Consider the following 21,974-nt stretch of genomic DNA (forward strand, 5'->3'; position numbering starts at 1 on the left):
CCTGAAAAAAGGCTGTGTCGCCTGCGTGCGCGTTTGTGTGCATGAAGCTTGTCGTTACTGGCAACGCGTCAGCGGAGTAATACAGTTATGGTGTGAAAAGGCCGTGCTGTTATCACGAATATCAGCACGGTTAGAACGCTTCTCAACAATCAGATTGTAAGGTCGGAACTAACTGTTGTATAAACATTCATTAAGCATGTTATGTACACCTGTCTGGTACTTATATCCTTGATGTTTTAAAAGCTTTGCCCACTATATGAATTAATGTTATGGGTATACAATTGCTGATTGCAGCCCATCTGTTGCTCTGTACACTTTGCCACCCATGTGACCAATTTATCAATCCAAAATGACCCCCAAAGGACCAGATGTTACTTGGGTGGTGGATCGTACTCAGTGACACAAGGGCTGCGTCCGAAATCGCATACTTAAACAGTACGTTCTAGATTAGAGAAAGTATGCACTACTCAGCCGGTAAAGCAGTAAGCTTTTTCAGTACACTCACCAGAACAACACATCCACATAGTGTACAAAGTAACAGATGAGCTACAGTCAGTAATTGTATACCAACAGAGTACATCTGTATTGTAGGTGTAGCTTATTAAATAATAAATAAATGTACATACCAGATATACAGTCCTAAAATTTTGCCAGATTAAAGAGATTGCGAACATTGCAAACTGTAAAATTGAATAAAAACACGCCCCTTTAAAACTGAACAATGGGACGGCATAGTGGCTAAGTGGGTAGCACTGTCGCCTTACAGCAAGAAGGTCCTAGGTTCGATTCCCAGGTGGAGCGGTACGGATCTTTTCTGTGTGGAGTTTGCATGTTCTCCCCGTGTCTGCGTGGGTTTTCTCCGGGTGCTCCGGTTTCCTCCCACGGTCCAAAGACATGCAAGTGAGGTGAATTGGAGACACTAAATTGTCCATGACTGTATTCGATATAACCTTGTGAACTAATAAACCTTGTGTACTGAGTAATTACCGTTACTGTCATGAATGTAACCAAAGTGTAAAACATGACGTTAAAATCCTAATAAACAAACAAACAAATCTGAACAATGCCTGAATTAACGGTATTTGATGTTTTAGGAAGTCTAATCGTTAATGCAGAGATAACACAAGTTCACTTTTAGATCAAGATTAGGAAGCAATGCATTAATTTACTTTAAGTTTGAATGTTTCAGTGATCCATTCTGTTTTCATGCTTTTCAGAACGGCTCAGTGCAGTGTGAACCCATTGTTTGTGCCACTCCGGAGTGTCCTGATGGTTCCATTCCTGCCTATGTGGTGGGGGAGTGTTGCCAAAAATGTCAGCGTGAGTAACTACAGAAACAAACCCCTCCTACTGCAGACTGCACAAACACAGTGCTACTCGTCTTATTCTTCCATCACACTCCCACATACGTACACACACTTAGATACTGCAGATAGTATAGCAACATAACACTCCCCCACAGGGTTGCCTGACAACTGACCACGTTGCTCTGTTGCTTAGTTACATGCTTGCTGTCTCCTGAGGTGTCTTCTGAACATACACATCCAATACATTATTCACCAGCATGCAATAAAGTGAAACCTCTGGGGAAAATGCAAATGGAATCCTGAGTTTAAACTGCTCGGCCTGACAGTGGATCTTTCTGATATTGCGTTCACACCACCCATTGTTTACTTTCTATTGTTTCAGACCAATCAAATTTGATTTTCCCACGCAGGTCAGTGCTGCTGCACAACCCAACAGATAACAAATCTTTGGTTAAATGCTTAAAATGTATCTAAAATTAACATTCACTATACTAAGATTTTGATCATGCCAGCACTAATATTACTGCACGCTGCATAAGGCACAGGGTTTAAAATCTTAACTGGATTTTGTGGGATAACTAGAGATCTGGCAACCGCTGACTATGCATTTAGGTCTGTGCTCCAGTTTTAAAGTTAACATGCAGAAAAATTGGTACATCTAGCCCTGTGTTTTTAGCTGGTTAGCCAGCCTGCCTACTGACATGTAGTCTCAACCTATTGGCTTTGCGCTAACATTATTTGTAACAGATTCACCTGCCATACAATTTACAGAATCATGCCCATCTGTGATACCTTTTATGGTTGGCAGAGGGAACATGGAGGCACAGATGATTAATGTGCCGGTTTTGCAGAATCACCAGCACCTTGTTAAGCGTTAATTTGCTCCAGATAGTGGGATATGTATTTAAAGCATGGTTTCCGTGCTAGGCAGTGCAGGCTCCTCTGCCAGATACTGAATCTACTTTTCTTTTTCTTAATTGTGATGCTCTGTCTGGTATGGTTTTCTGTCAGCTCAGATGCTGGCACTCTTTTTTAGTTTGGGTACCTTATTCAGTGTCACTGCACTTTACGCTGTTATGACAGAACTGCCCTGGATGGGCCTCACCATTGATCCATACTGGCCTTTTTGGTTTGTTTTGGGTTTCTTCTCTTTACTCTTTTTCCAAAACCTTGGGTGTCACAGGCTGGTGGACTGAGGCTTATTGTGACAATATTGTGTCATTCTCACTCTTTTCCTTTTCTTTTCATTTTCGCTAACGTGGGCTGCTGATGTTTTTTTGTGGCTTTCATTTGTTACTTTGATTATTTTTGTTATTTTGGCCATCTTTTTTTGTTTCTTGTTTGAGGCATTTTAGCTACAGTATTGCTCCACTTTAGTTAAGCATTCTACAAATTGGGTTCATTTTCAATGTTTGTAGAATCTTAATCTATTCACCAAGTACCAGATGCACAAGGAATTTCTCTTGGTGCAGGTGTCAGCATATTTCAGATCTAATAAAATATATAAGAATAGAGACATAAATAGATAGTACATACACAGTACAAACATAGAATAGAGACAAACAGACATTGAGAATACAGCCAACAATATTGTTACAGCAGCAAATGGACAGCAAATTATTTACTAAAGCTGTATATGACTTGGGATGTAAAGGCAAGTAAAGTCCACTCATCTACTTTTAATGACTGCAAGCTAAAGTAGTTTAAAGGCTCATAGGTAGCAGATCTGGTTTTATTGGATACAAGAAATGAAGTACAAATTGCAATATTTATGAATATTCTCAGATTTTTGTGTTTATCATTCAAAATAGATTATTTCAGTTAATTATAGATACCTTGTTACTGGTAAAATTTGGTTAGCATTTTTTTAAATCATTTACTACAATGTATTTCACATTAAATCTCAGACATGAAAGCTGTGCAACAACTACTTAAAGATCAAAGTAGACCAAGTTCTGACTGTCATGGACTATCCTGTACAATCACTTGATCAAAACCCCATCTAGCATTTCTAAGAGCACTTCAGAACAGAAAGCCAAGCATTCAGTAACATCACAAAATTTTTGCAGTCATGCTGGGATAACATGGATTATCAGATTTTGAAGTCCATGTCAGCTCAGTCAAACAGCAAAAAAAAGCACATGCCACATTTACTTTATAAAAAATATTATTCATTTTAGCATTTAACTTTTAGCATTATCAAATTTCAAGGTTAAAAATCAATATATTTAAAATTTCAAGCTTTTAATAATTATAAAAAAATTATTTATATATATTATTTTTTTTTTTTTTGCATTTCCCAATTTTCCTCCCAATCTAGTTGTATCCAAATACCCCATTACATTACTCTTCCTCTCTACTGATGCTGATCTCCACTGCTAATTGAGGAGAGTGAGATTGACATACACGTGTGCAGTAGCCGACTGCATCTTTTCACCTGCACGAGGTGAGTTCATATGCGGATCAGCTTTGTGTACGGAGAGTCACACCCTGATCAATGCATTTTTCCTCACCTCTGTGCAGGCGCCATCAATCAGCCAGCAGAGGTTGGATGGCAGATCTAAGTTTTGAACCGACGAGTTTGAAATGTCAGCTCTGGTGTGCTAGCGTGTTTTACTGCTGCGCCACCTGAGTGGCCAATAATAAAAAGATTAAATCATATCAAACAACTTTTTGAATTGTTTGGAAGTTATATTCCTGGTTACCTATTACAATAAATAAATAATTTAAAAAAATCTAAACAAATTCCAAATTCACCACAGCAGACCTTGGATTTCCAAATATAATAGAAAAACAACACAATTTTATTTTCAGTAAACCTCCACCTTTTCAACATTATCTGAGTCAACAACAAAATAATTTTTCATTAAATAGGATGGAAGAATGAAACAAACATGCTGCTACTGCAGTTAAACAAATCAAATTAAAGAAAGACTTTAAGCACATGAAGCTTTTTGGTAAGGAATGAATGAGGAATTGAAGTGAAATACATTTTATACTGCTGCCAAAACATAGGGCTGGTGAGGATGTAAACTTGACTCACCAGCACACAAGGTTCTGGACCCAGTGGTAGGAAACAAGCAGAAGAAAAAAGGGCTAACACAAAAAAACGTTAGGTTTATGTTAGAACAGGCGAGTGTGTGAGAAAAGATCGCCTGAGGCAGGATTCGATTCTGAGCTATAAAGCACATTCCTGAGCTATCTGGCTGCCCAACAAGCCAAATAAATGGGTGATGCTATGAGTCGCCACAAGAGGAAACGAGGAGTAGACTCGACTTGTAAGGATTAGTTTGAAAAAAAGGAATCTAGTGTGAGAGAACGCTAGGTGGGACCGCGACTGCTGCTCCACCAACACAATGACCATGATTGTAGTTCCAATGCTTCTCTCTCTGCTCTTATTAATGAACACAGAAATGGAGAGGTGACTCGGGTGAGGAGTCAATTCTCTCTCAAAAAGGCTGAATGTAAGTGCGACGAGTTACTGATGAGTGCTGAAGCTTCTAGTTTTTGTAGTCATGTTTGGACAACAGTGGGTGGACTTGAGCTCACTGTTGCTATAGAGGAAGCAGAAGATTCTAATTGACCCGTTACAGTTGCTATATGCAGGTCTTACAGAGATCTGCGGGTCATGCATTTGAGTGGCGAACCTAAGTGCAAGATGTTTTAACCAAGGTTGAACAATACTGTGGCTAAAAATCCACTTATAAAAAGGGCATTAATGCAAATAAATAACAGAGACAAAGCAACAAATGAAAGACACAAAAACATACACAGCCCATAGCTGAAAAGGTGATAGAACAGGGATAGTGCAGATTTGAGAATTGGTCATCACAATGTGACAGGCTGCTCTGGTCATCTGCAACAATTCAATTCTTGGAAAAAAAGGAAAGATATGGAAACCTCAGAACCAGCTGGGACCGGCAATGCACAAGCTGTTTAAAATAAATATCAGGTTTGCTAACAAAGATGCTGGCAAGTCTGAGAGGGAGAAACCCTAATATATAGAGAAACTTCCACATGGAGTGGATTACTGCTCATGAAGCGCAGGGGATTGTCAAAATATGACAAAAATTGCAACACAGAAGGGCACGACTTTTATTTAAAAGGTCTTGTATTTGAATGCATTTCAATATTAATTCGCTTATCAAATAATTGTAGCACCATAATTTTCGAGATGACTTATACTTATTTATAATTTGTAATCATTCGTGCGCCTTATGGTCAGAAATATTTTTTACATGCATGCCGCACAAATTACTTTCTCTTTGCTACATACATACAGTACATATAAACTCTCCCCAGAGTAAATATAGAGTAAATGGAGCACATTACAACTCTCTTGTATTTTAAAGGCACTTTTTAACGTCTCCCATTAGGGTAGTGTATCACAGCCATCTGTGCTGTATGCATGAAGACGAAAAGGCCACTAATTAGTTGAGCTTTGTATTTGAAATTACAGACATTTGCTAAAGTGCTTTCACTTTTAAATTACCCTCTTTTATCATCCTCTCCCACGTACATCTGTAAGGTTGCCAGCTTGTGGGATACATTTGTAAAACAAATGTAGAATTTAAAACAAAATAATTTGTCTTTTTTTTTTCAACAAATGGTAATGCTCTCACTATCTTGTCTTTTGTTTGCCTGTTTAAAATATGGCTCTCGAGTGGCATAGTGGTCTATTACGCTCGCCCACCACTGCTGAGATCTGGGTTTGAATCTCAATTCAAACAGTGATATCAGCTGGCCAGGTGTCCATGCAGAGATGATTGGCTAATCATGGGGGTAGGGATTGCAGTGGCAGAAGCGCTGCATTGGTTGGGCCCCTGTCCAGGTTATTCCTGCGTTACGCTCAGTGATTCCTAGTGAAGACTGACCACACACAAAAAACGTTAGGTTTAGGAACAGGCGAGTGTGTGTGTGTGTGTGTGTGTGAGAAAAGCACAAGCCTGAGTTATCTGGCTACCCAACAAGCCAGATATATGGGTGACGCTATGAGTCGCCACAAGAGGAATCAAGGAGGCGACTTGACTTGTGAGGATTAGTTTTAAAAAACTGAATCTAGCGTGAAAGAGCACTAGGTGGGACCGCTATCACTGCTCCACCAACACATTGACGCATGATCGTAGTTTCAATGCTTCTCTCTCTGCCTTTATTAATGAACACAGAAAGGGAGAGATGACTTTCTGGCACGACCATGACCAAGATTAAGAGCCTGATTAAAAAATTTACATATTTTTGTGATTTGGTGAATGACAATGTGTTGTTAAGCCATGCATATGTTTGGTACATGACAGCACATTTGTCAGTCCCAATAGCCGAATCTGTCCTCCAGGGTCACAGTGTTGGGTTAAAGCCATTCTTGTATTTTAAATGCACTATAAAGATGCATGACATCAAATCTTATTAACACTTCTTTGGTTATTTTACCATGAAATTATAATTAAATAAAATTAATCTTTGAGGTACAACTGCACCATGAATGCTTTTTCATGTACCAAGGTATCATAGGTAATAAAAATATAAAAAGGACATTAAAAGAAATACTAAAATATACCCTGATCAGCCATAACATTAAAACCTTTCCTTGTTTCTACACTTACTGTCCATTTTATCAGCTCCACTTACCATATAGAAGCACTTTGTAGTTTTACATTTACTTACTGTAGTCCATCTGTTTCTCTGCATGCTTTGTTAGCCCCCTTTCATGCTGTTCTTCAATGGTCAGGACCACTACAGCGTAGGTATTATTTGGGTGGTGGATCATTCTCAGCACTGCAGTGACACCGACATGTTGATGGTGTGTTAGTGTGTGTTGTGCTGGTATGAGTGGATCAGACACAGCAATACTGATGGAGTTTAAACACCTCACTGTCAACCAACCAAATATATCCAACCAACAGCGCCCCATGGGCAGAGTCCTGTGACCACTGATGAAGGTCTAGAAGATGACCAACTCAAATAGCAACAATAGATGAGCGATCGTCTCTGACTTTACATCTTCAAGGTGGACCAACTAGGTGGGAGTGTCTAATAGAGTGGACAGTGAGTGGACATTGTATTTAAAAACTCCAGCAGCGCTGCTGTGTCTGATCCACTCATACCAGCACAACACACACTAACACACCACCACCATGTCATTGTCACTGCAGTGCTGAGAATGATCCACCACCAAAATAATACCTGCTCTGTGGTGGCCCTGTGGGGGTCCTGACCATTGAAGAACAGGGTGAAAGCAGGCTAAAAAATTATGCAGAGAAACAGATGGACTACAGTCAGTAATTGTAGAACTACAAAGTGCTTCTATATGGTAAGTGGAGCTGATAAAATAGACAGTGAGTGTAGAAACAAGGAGGTGGTTTTAATGTTATGGCTGATCGGTGTATAATAGTAAATATATTATTTAAAACACGTAAATTGCTGTATGTAATATAAAGGAAATACAAACATTAAGCAATGATTTGTTAACTTTCTAATATATTACCCTTTACACATTTCCAGAAAGCTGGGACAGTTATAATATAAAACTAGGAAGTTTTGTGGAATTTGATACTATTAAGATTAGATAGAAAAGTAGCATTACTTTAAGGCCTAGTTATTTAAGAGCAGGGGCAGGTGAGATACTAGTCCAAAAGTGGGGCCATAAGAGCATTTCTTATTGCACAATTTTAATGAATTCAGAGATTTCACTGATCTACAGTTAAAAACACTTTTAAAAGGGTACCTGGGGAAGTCTGTGCATAAATGCCAAAGCAGATAACTAATAATTACGGCCTGTGACATTTCATCTCTCAGATGGCACGGCATTAAAAATCACCATGCTTCTGTAATAAATGTAACCACATGGGTCTGAAAATACAGAATACTCTACAGTTTGTCACTTCATCTACAAATGCAGGTTAAGACTCCAGAATGCAAAATAAGGAACCATGTATTAACAACATTTAAAAGCACCGACAAGTTATCTGGGCTTATTTAATATGTACTGACACAAACTGGAAACCAGCAATGGCTTGACAAGTTCACAAGGTGTTTCTGAAAATAATGGACATGCTTTCAAGGCCAAAGAGGGTAATAGATCCCGATTGTTATAAGAGTGAAGTTTATAAGCTAGAATCTATCATAGGGGGTTGTTAGTGGTAATGCAATGGGTGACTTTCACATCTGGGACGGGACCAATGCTAAGCTAAATTCTTTGTAGTAAGAGAGTTCAGGTTCTAGACTGAACTGTCTGCAGTCAAGATCTGACTGCCATTAAAAACATATCACATTATGAAGCACAGTATCTGACCACAAAGACTCCAGTTTGCTGAGAAGCTAAAGTGGTATATTAAGCAGGAATGGGGAAAAAAATCTGCTTTCACAATTAACTGTTATCCTTAATTCACAGTTGTTTACAGAATGCTAAAAATAGTTCTGTCCCAATTTTTTTAAAAGCATGTAGTCATTCTGCAATTACACTGACCAGGCATAACATTATGGCCACTGACAGGTGAAGTGAATAACACTGATTATCTTTTCATCACCGCACTGTTAGTGGGTGGGATATATGAGACAGCAAGTAAACATCTTATGCCAAGTTCACACTAAACGACTTTCCGAGTCGTCAGGTCGCTGTACAGTTCACACTACACGACTGGATCTCTTGTAACCGGGAGTCTTTCAAGTCGGTGTGGCTTTCACACTACACGACTGATCGGCGATAGGGTTTCACACTACACGATCTATCACCAACTGGAATCGCAGGCGAGCTTCTCAGGTCTCCCAAACTATGTTTTGTCATGAAAACAAACGCAGGAAGTGACGAAAGGTTTAATAATACCACGTCCAAAAATGCATGTCAGCAAGTAGCGAAAAATCAAAGTTTGTGCGCTAATGTGCAGCGTAAAAGCAAGGAGAAAAAATGAATGAATCTGAGTGGATTTAGCAACGCGACCAGCAGGGATTGTTCTATAGTGAGTTGTAAATATTTTTGCAATGCAGCGTGGGTGTTATGTTTTGTGGAGAATGATAAGGTCAGAAATACTGTAAAACTTGTGTGTGTGCTGATGTATTCTGATAAAAACTATATTATGCCCCTGTCCCACCTTTTTACAGTCCTCCCCTGTGTTTCTTCTCACACCGTATCTTGTGTTCTCATTGGCTGTTTGACATAGCACTCATTGCCAGTCGGGCAACTCAGATCCAGATTTTTGACAAGCTAGATATATAACTTCAGTCGCAGAGTGCTCGGCGAGCCGCTCGGATCGAGTTGTTGAGTAGTTCACACATAGCGATTGAGAGCCGAGTTTTGATCGCCGAGCGAACGCTGAGTTGCTCCTGAGCCGGCAAATCTAGCTCCGATCAGTCGGCGAGCGAAAATCAGGGCAAAAAATCGTGTAGTGTGAACTAGGCATAATCCTCAAAGTTGATGTTAAAAGCAGGAAAAATGAAGAATTTAAACGAGTTTGACAAGGGCCAAATTGTGATGGCTAGACGACTGGGTCAGAACATCTCCAAAACTGCAGCTCTTGGTGGTACTGGTCTGCAGTGGTCAGTATCTATTAGAAGTGGTCCAAGGAAGGAACAGTGGTAAACCGGCGACCATGTACACTTTTTCATGGAAACGGTATTACCTGATGGCTGTTGCCTTTTTCAGCAGGATAATGTGCCCTGCCACAAAGGAATGGTTTGATGAGCACAAAAACAAGTTTGAGGTGTTGACTTGGCCTCCAAATTCCTCAGATCTCAATCCAATCAAGCATGTGTGGGATGTGCTGGACAAACAAGTTTACCCATGGAGGCCCCACCTCACAACTTACAGGAGTTAAAGGATCTGCTGCTAACATCTTGGTGCCAGGTACCACAGCACACCTTCAGGGGTCTAGTGGAGTCTATGCCTTGACGGGTTAGTGCTGTTTTGGCAGCAAAAGGGGGACCAACACAATATTAGAAGGTGGTCATAATGTTATGCCTGGTATATAGTTATACTGTCTTAAAACTCAGCTGGTCACTCTGTTGGTGGTGGAGTTTTTTCAGTTTTCTATAATTATGTACCATACTGAATAATACAACAATGCTTTTTAGTAGATGTATGATCAGTGTGTGCTTTCCATGGTGCTGAACTGGCAGGTTTCACACTAAAATGCAAGGCACTATGAGTTTGCTTTTAGTTGGTTATGTCCATTGCATACAGATTTAGCTCAGGAATAACCTGTGATGTGTGTTTCCACTTAGCCCCCTCCACCCCTTTCAAGTAAATTAAAGGTGATTTACTGGAGCAAAGTACATACAGTATATGGGCTATATAAAATTATACATAATCTACTTTACAAAAGGCTGCACTTTTTAAAATGTGTTCTTTCTGTGTGTGTGCCTGTTTTTTTGTATGGGTGTGTATGTGTCTATGTGTGCAGCTATGTGCATGCTTTCTGGACAGGAGTTGGTGGAGGGTGACAGGAGAGCCGTGCATCATCCCAGTGGAGTGTGTACACTGTTTGAATGCAGGGTAAGATCTCAGCTTGAAACAAAACTCTAAACGGGTGTTTTTTGACTGCATAGTCTTGAATCACAAGGGGCCAAAACATTAAAGTTCTACATCATTTTTAATTTTTAACAAAATTTGTCAGTTTTGACAGTAAATAAGTTAGTTCACTGACAAAAGATCAGCTCTTTTAAAGCTCATAATAACTGCTAATTTTTCTTCAGAAGGATTGGCTAATGACTGATTCTCAGTTCTGATTGGGTTGGCAGAAGAAAAGATCCTCTTGTCATCAACAACAGCAAAAGACAGCATAACTGGTTTAAAAAAAAGTTGTCTGGCACTCAGGTGGCACAGCGGGACATTCCGCTAGCACACCAGTGCCGAGATTCTGAACTCTTTGGTTCGAAACTGGGCATTGCCACCAGTCGGCTGGATGCCATCTAGCAGGCATAATTGGCAGTGCCTTTAGCAGACACGGTTCTGCTAGGGCGGGATGTCTGGACTATGTGGGTGGGGTCCTCAAACGCTGTGTAAGGACCCTGATTGGCAGATAGAGAGGCGCCTGTGCAGAATGCATGGGTAAAAAAGGGTTCTGCTAAGGGCTGCACGCGGGTCGGAGGAGGCGTGAGCAGCAATATACTCACCTCGACTGCTATCAGGGATCCCCCAGCAGCAAAAGACAAATTGACTACGCTAAATTGGGAGAAAATGCAATAAAATATAAAAAAAGTTGTTTATTAACAACGATGCATACATGTTGATACATGCCTTAAATTGGGAGTTTAACCTCTTAAGAGCATCAAATAAATTAAAAAATAAAATAGTCAATTCTTCCTGTAGTTACTAATAACAAATAGAGCATTTGCTATGTTTATTAATACTACAAATAAATCTACAATGGTGAATAGTACTTAGTGGCAAATGATCTCTGTATATAGATATGTGCTTGTTAAACGACATTGCCTAAAAATGTATGTAAGAATTTGGACACATCTGGTCAAATGTCATGCTTTGTTTATCTGCCCAAAGTTTTGCTTATTGTAATACACAATTACTGTTTAATTGCTAAAATTAACACAAAATTAAACCAAAAGTGTTGTTTAAACATAGTATATTCTATGTTTTATTTTTGAGTTTCCTGCCTTGTGCTCAGTAAATCAGACCCACTGCGACCCCTAATAGGAAGCAGTGATAAAACAGACAATTTTTTTAGATTGTTAAATTCCGTGAATAAATAGTAACTGTGCACTATAATGTGCAAAAATTTGGAAGATGTGTTAACATTTTGCATAGAAAATGAAAAAAAACATGGTATTTGATCAGGCAGTCCAAACTTTTAGTAATTTGTTCTAAAGACACAAAGCTAAGTTGTGTATTTTGTGTGTAAACAGGACCATACACTGCACCGAGTTCAACAAGAGTGTCCTGAGCTTAACTGTGCTGAAACACAGCAGGTGACTCTTACTGACAGATGCTGCACAGTTTGTAGAGGTGAGTCTGATCTACACCATTACTCTATACATAGGAATATGAGCGTATACAGTGTGTGGGCAGACATCAAAGAACAAGTTAAATGCTGCAATAATAAATGAGGAAAAATTATTATAGTTTTAATTATAATGTCACTGATATACATTAATTACTGAGGTGTGGTAATTACTATGCTTAATGTAATCTGTTATTGAGCTTACAGCCTAATTAGTGCAAAGTAATGCAATGTTTATATTGTCTATTTTGTAGATTAAATTTTAAGTCCAATTTTAGATCTGAGTTCTTAACTTTTTATGAGTAATTCATTTGGTCTGCTTCTGTTATGAGGCACCACAGTGGATCATTTGTCTTCATATCTGATTTGGCACAGTTTTTTTTTTTACGCTAGATGCCCTTTTTGATGCAACCCTCCAATTTATCTGGGCCCAGGCTAGTTTTTAACCATTAATAATAATTATGAATTCAAATACTTTGCTTCTATTGGTGGGCAGTTTAAGCCTAGCGGTTAAGGTACTGGACTAGTAATCAAAAGGTCGCTGGTTCAAACCCCACCACTGCCAGGTTGCCACTGGTGGGCCCTTGAGCAAGGCCCTTAACCCTCAATTGCTAAGACAGTATACTGTCACAGTACTGTAACTTGCTTTGGATAAAAGCGTCTGCTAAATGCTGAAAATGTAAATGTAAAGTCTTTGATTATTTGCTTTGGCTTATAAGTTTTAAGAGGCTTGTGTTTTTTTTATTAAAACATATGAAAATAATGCAATATAAAAATATACACTATGTAACTAAAAGAGTCTGGACATTCCTTTTGATTATTAAGTTCAAGTGCTTTGGCCACATTCATTTCTAGCAGCTGTATTAAATAAGTTATATAAAATATATTATATACTTAATTTGTTTTGGCTCTTCAGTGTTCCAGCATTACTGTGCTCCATGTGCACAAAGCGAGGTGTAAAGACCTATTTAAATATTATGTGGACAGACTGACTAGCTACAAGGTTGGGAGGGACAACTTTATTAGAATGCCCATGGTTTTGGAATGGGATGTCCAACAGGCTCATGGTTAGTTGTCCACATGCTTTTGGCCATATAGTGTATGAGCATCAAAAATAAGGAGCAAGGGCCAATATTATAGGGTTAAAAAGGTGGAAATCTGCTTTGCAGGATACAGGAGCTTGAATTTATCCTGGTATTCCTTAAACCAGGGGTTTTCAACCTGTGGGGCGCGCCCTACTTGTCTGGGGTGGGGGGTGCGAGTGCCTGACCGGGGGGGCGTGGTATTACGAGATCTTTTTACTTCTAAAACTAAAGCAATTCATTTTTCACCCACGGGAGACATATTTCATTACTCTAACTGACCACGCTCACACGCACGTTTAATGTTATTCAGTTCCGTCTGAAAAAAACCTTCAAAATAGGGCTCACAGCGAAGATAACCGGTGTCAAAAGCAACGACCGGTGTTATAGGACGTGTTTGTGTCTTTAAGAGAGACGCTCTGTTCACAGTATCGATTATAAGTGACTCGGGAGTCAATTCATTTTAAGCGCAGCGTAAGTTTCTTTTCTCAGTCATCTCTCCGTTCTTTTAGCTTGTCAGAAGCTTTCTCAATGATTTCTGTGCGGTGGTTGACGAAGGGGAGGGGGCGTGGCGCAAGTTGGGGGAGGGGGGGGCGCAAGTTCACGGTTGGCACACGAAGGGGGGCGCATGTCCAAAAAGGTTGAAAACCCCTGCCTTAAACCACTCTTAAATAAAGCTTTTCTGAACTTAGCATTAACCTATCTTTACTTACAATTTTTTAATTCAGTACAATCTCTGCGGGATTGCGAAGATCACTGACATTCAAAATTGGTTTTTGGTCTTGCACCTTATGTACTGAGAATTCTCCAGACTTTCTAAACCTTCTAAGGTTGTCAAGGTTCAATCCCTAAATTCCTTAATACTGTGTTGCTCCTTAGGCTCTGGGACTATTTGCTCAAGCTTTTGTTTTAGACAAGCTTTGACCTATCCCTGCTCATAAACAAGTCTTTTGTTATTGTTTGACAGCATTTGACATTTGATAAAATATATTTGTAAACATCAATGAAAGATGAAAACAATACGTGTAGGTCAGAAATGACTGCTTTCCCTATCTATTTGAATTATATGTATGGTGCAGACATTTTTTAAATTGTACTTTGTATAATAACCATGGCTATCAAAATGAATTTTTCTGTATCTTTAAGGCCATGATTTCTGTGCGGAGAGAAATACTTGCATGGAGCACTCAGACTGTCTGAATCTGGAAGCAGGAGCGAGCTGCGTCTGCAAAGAGGGTTTCCGTCCTCTTCGCCCAGACAATGCATACTGTGAAGGTAAGCTGTCAGTGTGCTCTTCCAGGGATTTTGCATGTAGTCAGGTAAAAAAATGCTGCATTAATGCAGTGAAACACTAAAGAAAGACAGTGGTGATTTTTCTTTGTGCCTATATGTAAATTAGAAAGCCTTATCTCTTGACAGTGTATTATATTTTACATTACTGTGTAAAAAAGCATCACACCATTTCTTTGTTGTTAATTGGATTTTGCCTATTAAAATTACATGAAATAGGTATCTGATTAAGGTGAACTCATAAAGGCAAAGTAGGTTGTCCTCAATTTCCATTTTTACAGAGGTTATTTTAAGAAAACCACTTCTTGCAATTAAATGCTCTTTGAGGTCCTAATATGCACATAATTTTTTAATCTGTACGATTTTCTTATTCTAGTTATGGTAGCTGATTAATAATTGGGAAAATAATCTGTGGTCTTTCTTTGATCTTAAGTGAACATTTAACATGGCAGGACAGCAGCTTATATTAAATATTGAATATTACTACCCTCCAAATAATGGGTGTAGAAATCCCGTGACCTTGGGCAACATAATTGCTAAACTTAATACTTATGTTGGTTTTTGACATTTGGAATTATGACAGTATGTGTAGGACATGTTACACTTATTAGAACATCTGAAAATGACTGACATACATTGATCAGCCATAACATTAACACCACCTCCTTGTTTTTACACTCACTGTTCATTTTATCAGCTCCACTTACCATATAGAAGCACTTTATAGTTCTACAATCTGTAGTTTCTGCATGCTTTGTTAGCCCCCTTTCATGCTGTTCTTCAATGGTCAGGACTCTCCCAGGAGCACTACAGAGCAGGTATTATTTAGGTGGTGGATCATTCTCAGCACTGCAGTGACAATGACATGGTGGTGGTGTGTTAGTGTGTGTTGTGCTGGTATGAGTGGATATAACACAGAAATGCTGATGGAGTGTTTAAACACCTCACTGTCACTGCTGGACTGAGAATAGTCCACCAATCAAAAATATCCAGCCAACAGCGCCCAGTGGGCAGCGTCCTGTGACCACTGATGAAGGTCTAGAAGATGGCCAACTCAAACAGCAGCAATAGATGAGAGATCGTCTCTGACTTTACATCTACAAGGTGGACCAACTAGGTAGGAGTGTCTAATAATGTGGACAGTGAGTGGACATCGTATTTAAAAACTCCAGCAGCGCTGCTGTGTCTGATCCACTCATACCAGCACAACACACACTAACACACCACCACCATGTCATTGTAACTGCAGTGCTGAGAATCATCCACCACCTAAATAATACCTGCTCTGTGGTGGTCCTGTGGGGTCCTGACCATTGAAGAACAGGGTGAAAGCAGGTTAAAGAGTATGTAGAGAAATATATGGACTTCAGTCAGTGATTGTAGAACTACGAAGTGCTTCTATATTGTAAGTGGCGCTGATAAAATGGACAGTGAGTATAGAAACAAGGAGGTGGTTTTAATGTTATGGCTGATCGGTGTACATTTATACATAACAAATTTCAGTGCTTTCAGACAGCTGTACTGCATAACACATGCTATGTAGTATATATAAATATTTGATTCTGGACGTCATCAGTATGACAATGTTTCTATTCTGCTGATACAGCCATGACATAAAGGGTCACTAAATGGTTTGACAAATATGAAAATATGCATAGATACATAGTCATATGAAGTACAACAGTATACTATGTACTACTATGTTACACATTAATTACAATTCCAAAACTATGGGGGTTAATATGAAGTTTGTCCTGCCCCTGTAGCTGTAATAGCATGCACTTTTCTGGTCAAAAGACCATTTGATAGGTCAAGGACTGACGTTTGATACAAAGGCTTGGATAGCAGTTCATCCCATAGGTTTTCAGTGGGGTTAAGGTCATGCTTCTGTGGACTGAACTTTCATTTTTTTTTGCTGTTTTGACCACCCATGGTGGACCAGCACTCTACTAAGGAACTTTATAATTGTCCTTGTTTCCTTTAATTTGTCACCCATATGTATGAAATGGTGTGGTTTTGTCAACTGTGGTTAAGCAAAAGAGTACCACTGTGTCCACTGATGGTCAAAAGAGCACTGCCTGATAGTAGTGTGTTAGATATATCCATTCCTGTTCTATCTCTTTCTGTTAGAGAACTGCTGTTCACCTTCAGCAGGAGTAAGACATCAACCCCAGGTTTCTTTTCAGGTTTCTTATCAAGGTTTCTCCCTGCCCATGTGTCTGACCTACTTATCTAGCATGGCTAATGAATCACACCGAACGGTTCTAAAAGCTTTGCTGGGTCCTGCTTCTACCTCTGCATAGATCAGACAGATCTGTAATGAAAAAATCTCAGCCAAAAATAAACCTGCACCGACATGTACGGGCCATCAGTCACCCTGCAATGCTTTTACATATGCCACGAGCGAGCAGTCGCCAGCTAATTACAGAAGAGCGAAAGAATATGCATAATTAAACATGCTATCTTCCATGCAGATTTAATATTAATGCAGAGCTCAGTGGTCCTCGCTGGTTTAAGCTCTACTTAAGAGTAATGGACTTTTCAAGTTGACATCTTTCACAGGAATTCTTTAACCTTGAGTGCAAAGCTTTGTGAGACTAACTTGTATTAAATTAATGTCATAAAGAAATTAGTTTTTTACTACTGAAATGAATACGTGTAATATAATTAATAGAACAGTAATGCTATTACAGTGGTGTTAAGTGTAATCCAAAATACAAACACAGTGAAACCTTGAAACATTCTGTGCTGAAACAGAAGTAATAGTGCCCTACTTTAGCAACAATTCATCATGTATTTTTTCTATTTCAGTGAAACACCTGGTAGCAAAGAAAAAAACACACTTTTTTTATTGTTTTCTTATGTTTTTATATAGTGCTGTATGTTTGTGTGTGTTTGTGCTAGACACAAAATGTTCAAAGTAACACTTGATGTGACAGTGCCTGGCATGAGACCTACTAGACATGCTGAAGTGTTTTTGTTAATTGCAAATCACTCATGATCAAATGATGAGACATGAAAGGTTTAGATTGCAAATCTTAGCATCAAACTAGACACATTCTACTACAAAAACATTTGTCATAATTATTTTTTTTATTAAACACATTAATTAATTATTTATATTCCAGGCTAGAAACTGGTAGAAGGATAGAGTTTAGACCATTGTTTGCAAAGGATCATTTAATGGCATCTTAGTTGGGTGAAAGTATGGACTTTAAAACAGCCCTTCTCAACCTTTTTTGCACCACGGATCAGTTTTATATAAAATATTATTTCACGGACCGGTGGGGGCGGGAGGATATAAAATAGAATAACTATAGAATGGAAAATCAGTGTGAATCCTAAGCTTTTTTCACTGCAACAAGACGCTGCTCTCACCTAGTGGTGATTGGAGGCAATAACACTCAAGGAGTTTTTAAAATTTAATTGCTCTTGTAGCGATCTTAAATTATTTATTCTTTCTGTGCGGCCCGGTAATAAATGACCCACGGATCGTTATGGGTCCGCGGCCCGGTGGTTGGGGACCATTGCTTTAAAACACGCATTTTCCTCCCTTCAAACCATTCTGTTGTTGATTTACTTACGTTTGGTTTACTTGCATGCTACAATATTCAGCTGCTATTATTTGGCTGATAGACACAACCATAGCTGTGTTGAAGCTCGTTTAAATATGCATATACTTCTTTCCTCTTGAGATTAACATGAATAGGAAAAGTTGTTTATTGTTGTGATAAGTGTTTTGGTGTGTGTGTGCATGTAACCTCTGCCAAATGTTTGGGAGCAGTGTTTTTGTAGTGTTGTTATGTGCCTACCTTATGTGGAGATTGGTGGGGAGGCACAGTTACAGAATCATGCCTACTGCCGTGCCATTGCAGAGAAAGCATGGAAAAATAGATAGACAGACAGACAGACAGACAGACAGATAGATAGATACTTTATCAATCCTAAAGGAAATTAAAGGATGATTTATGATAGATGATTGAGATGATTGAACAGAAATGAAAACTGGTTGTCACAATGGTTGTCACCCCATCCCACCTCACCAGCTGAACCTGGATGTGGCAATGATTAGAACATCTGACTTTTGGAGAAATAATTTACCCTGTTAATAGTCCATTAATGTGTTCAATACAATACACAGTAAGTTTAACAGTTGTTGTGCAGTTTAGAGATATGATAAATGGCACTATCATTTCACAATTAATGACTTAATTCAGAAATCAATGTTATTCCAAAACCTTCACAGGCCTTTTCCTGCAACTACACGAACTGAATAATTTAGACACGTTTGCTGAAACTTTTTAATTAAGTAAACATTCAAATTGTACAGCAAGTTTAAGCAGCTGTTTGCTTTTATTTTCCTGCATTCCTGATTATGTATGTTAAAAGGCAACAACAAGAAATCATCATTTCCTTTTATCTCCAAACTTAGATTCTTATCAAACATAAAGTGTTGGCAGATTCCAGTCCAAAGGCAGAGAAGCACTAGCTTCCACAGACTTTCACCTCATTAATTCTCCATTGTTTTCTGTTCTCAGCATCCTCCTAGATTCAGTGGCACTTTTTAAGGATGGCAGAGAACACGAAGAGCAACTTCTTTAAAGTTGTCATCTGTGTCGCTGAGCTCAAAATAGACTCTGACGATGAGATCAGTCCCCTTTCATTTTTTTATGCTGTCGGTGGAGGGGTAGAGACTCAGGGGATACTTGTTAGAAGAGTTCTGCTTTGTAAGACAGAAAAGCTGAGGGCCTCTATTTCTCCTTTTGATGGCTGCACTCAAAAAGCAGATGTATTTTCTAACATGGCACTGTTTGCAAAAACAGAAGATTTCTAAGATTTGCAAATAAGAGTGAACAAATTACTAGTACACTTGATGGGGAGGCTTCAAAAACTTTGGGGTTTGTCTTGTTTGGTTTGCATTTTTTTTATTAAGTGATATTGCATTACTTATTTGTACAGGACATGTATTAAAAATACTGATGCATAATTCCATTACTGCCTAATCCTGGTCAGTGTTGTGGTGGACATAGGGATAATGCCTTGCAGGGCATCACACCCTCACAATGTTTTAACTCACACCCAGGGGCAATTTCACATATTGTTTTGGATAACGAGAGGAAACCAGCAAGTACCTGGAGAACAGGAAACAAAATACACATAAAAAATGTCACATTTTTCCCGTTGCATAAATAAAATATATAATAAAGTATAGTAAAAGTGAATTACAGTGCACCTAGGTGTTTTTGACTGACCTAAATATAACATATTGTAACCACTCTTAAAATTCTTAGGCCTTTGTTACCGTGTGGATTTGCAGTGCTTGCATTGCATGTGTGCTCAGTATGTGTGCATTCGGCATGCTACACACACACACACACACACACACACACACACACACAAGGATGTGCTTTTTAAAAGCAAATAGCATTCTCAGTGGGTTATAATAGAAATTGAAATTAAAGGTGCATGGGTCAATATTTAACTGTTCCTACTATTTCTGTTTTTAATATACAGTGATACCTTGAAACTCAATGTCAGTTGATTCTGGAAGTGGCGTTGAGTTTAAAAGGCATTGAGTTTCAAGGTATTTTTCTCATAAGAATATATGGCAAACCTGTTAATGCGTTCCATGGTCTCGTGGAACTGCATATATTTTAGGCTAGTGTAAAATAATGGAGGTGTTTGACACTTATACACTGACAATAACACAAGTATAATATAAAAACACTGAAATGTAATTGAAAAACAGTAAAAAATTAACAAAAAAATACAATAAAATCTGCACCTTATTTGTACTTCTTTATTGTTTCCTTATGCTTCTTAATCGTGGAGATGCTTGATCTTGGAATACCGTATTCCTTAGTGAGTTTAGTAAGGGCGCATTCACATGAGAAGTGACAAAACCGCTTTTGTGCCGCCTGTGCCGTTATTTTTTATGGAGTGTGCTGGTGCACAAAGCTTAGTGTGACTTATTGTACTTACACAACGAGCGAGGAATTTCATTAGTGTAGAGAACTTATAAGCAGTAATAATTAAGAGAAGTTTAGTGTTCCTATGTTATTCTTTCAATACATTGTCACATCAGTTTTTTTTTATGATAAGTGTTTTAGACTCTCTTGGAAAAGCTGATTCTTACAATTTCTCAGAACCCTGAGCTGTAACACAAGTTTAAAAGTAAAACAGGAGAAAAATCCAGCTAAACACAGATATGTGGACATGTGGACGCTCTCAGAATGAATTTGACGGTTATTCCACACAAATGCAGATTCGTCTTATATTCAAACTTTAATGACACTTTACCGCACCGCTTAAGCCAAGCACACACATGTCTAGTATAAGGGAAAAGTTTCAAAAATTTCAAGTTTAAGGGACGTTGAGTGACAAAGTACAAAGTATTTAATATTTGAAGAGCACAATAACACGTTAAAAAGATGTAAACAAATCAAATGTATTATAAGCACCTGAAAAACAAAGAATCCACAGTCTCTACTAGCAACAATTAAAAACTTAGCTTTTAAGCTAATTAGTGTGTTGTATCTGGTGTGGTAATTTACCTTGTAACCACTAGAGCCAATCTATTTAAAGTACTTTCGAATGCCTGAAGCTGCCGATATATGATGAGTAACAGAATCACTTTATCCTGTAAAACTGCCTTTTTTAAAGGTAAGAAGTCCAGTTCAAGATGAACCTATTTCCCTTAAGGCTTCTGTAGTGTACAGTGTGTCACCTAGAAAAGAAAATCAAGCTCACTGCATTAGTATCTGCATAAGTGAATAGGCTCCTGCAAGAACAAATCTCTAAGCAATAAAGCTAGCCATATCACTTTGATGAGAGTAGATTATGTGCTTTTTGTTAATGGCAAAAAGCCCCCCCCCCTTGGTAGATGTTATTCCACTTTTATTTACAGTGAGTATGTGTTTTTAACACTATCACTCTAGCCTTGCACAAAGCACAACCCCACATACACCCTTTATTTTTTATATGTCGCTAACACAATCTAGTACACAAATAATTGTCATATTCATGTCTTTATTAAACACATTAGTTAATAATTTACATTACAGGCTAAAAACAGGGAACCCTAACTTTTTGTAACTGGTAGAACATCCTTGCTGCATCCATGCTACATCATCTCAGTTGAGTAAGCTGAACTGTGCTGTGGCAATGATTAATACACCTGACTTTTGGAGAAATTATTTATTATGTAAATAATTCATTATTGTGTTAATACAGGTGCCCAGGTGGCGCAGCAGGATATTCCGCTAGCACACCAGCGCCGAGATTCTGAACTCCTCGGTTCGAAACTCGGCGTTACCACCGGTCGGCTGGGCGCAATCTAGCGGGCATAA

The 21,974-nt window shown here is 38.6% G+C and overlaps 1 protein-coding gene across 1 annotated transcript in view; it reads left to right on the forward strand.

Moving 5' to 3' along the window:
• The window catches only part of nell2a (neural EGFL like 2a), a 152,706-nt gene that overhangs the window by 55,946 nt on the left and 74,786 nt on the right, over positions 1–21,974 (forward strand). Inside the window, exons 9-12 of the mRNA XM_063001924.1 lie at positions 1,218–1,320; positions 10,700–10,791; positions 12,159–12,258; positions 14,482–14,610. Coding sequence (XP_062857994.1) covers positions 1,218–1,320; positions 10,700–10,791; positions 12,159–12,258; positions 14,482–14,610 — 424 coding nt within the window. The remainder of the gene's footprint in view (positions 1–1,217; positions 1,321–10,699; positions 10,792–12,158; positions 12,259–14,481; positions 14,611–21,974) is intronic.

This window comes from Trichomycterus rosablanca, chromosome 1 (assembly GCF_030014385.1).
Source record: "Trichomycterus rosablanca isolate fTriRos1 chromosome 1, fTriRos1.hap1, whole genome shotgun sequence".
Lineage (NCBI taxonomy): Eukaryota > Metazoa > Chordata > Actinopteri > Siluriformes > Trichomycteridae > Trichomycterus > Trichomycterus rosablanca.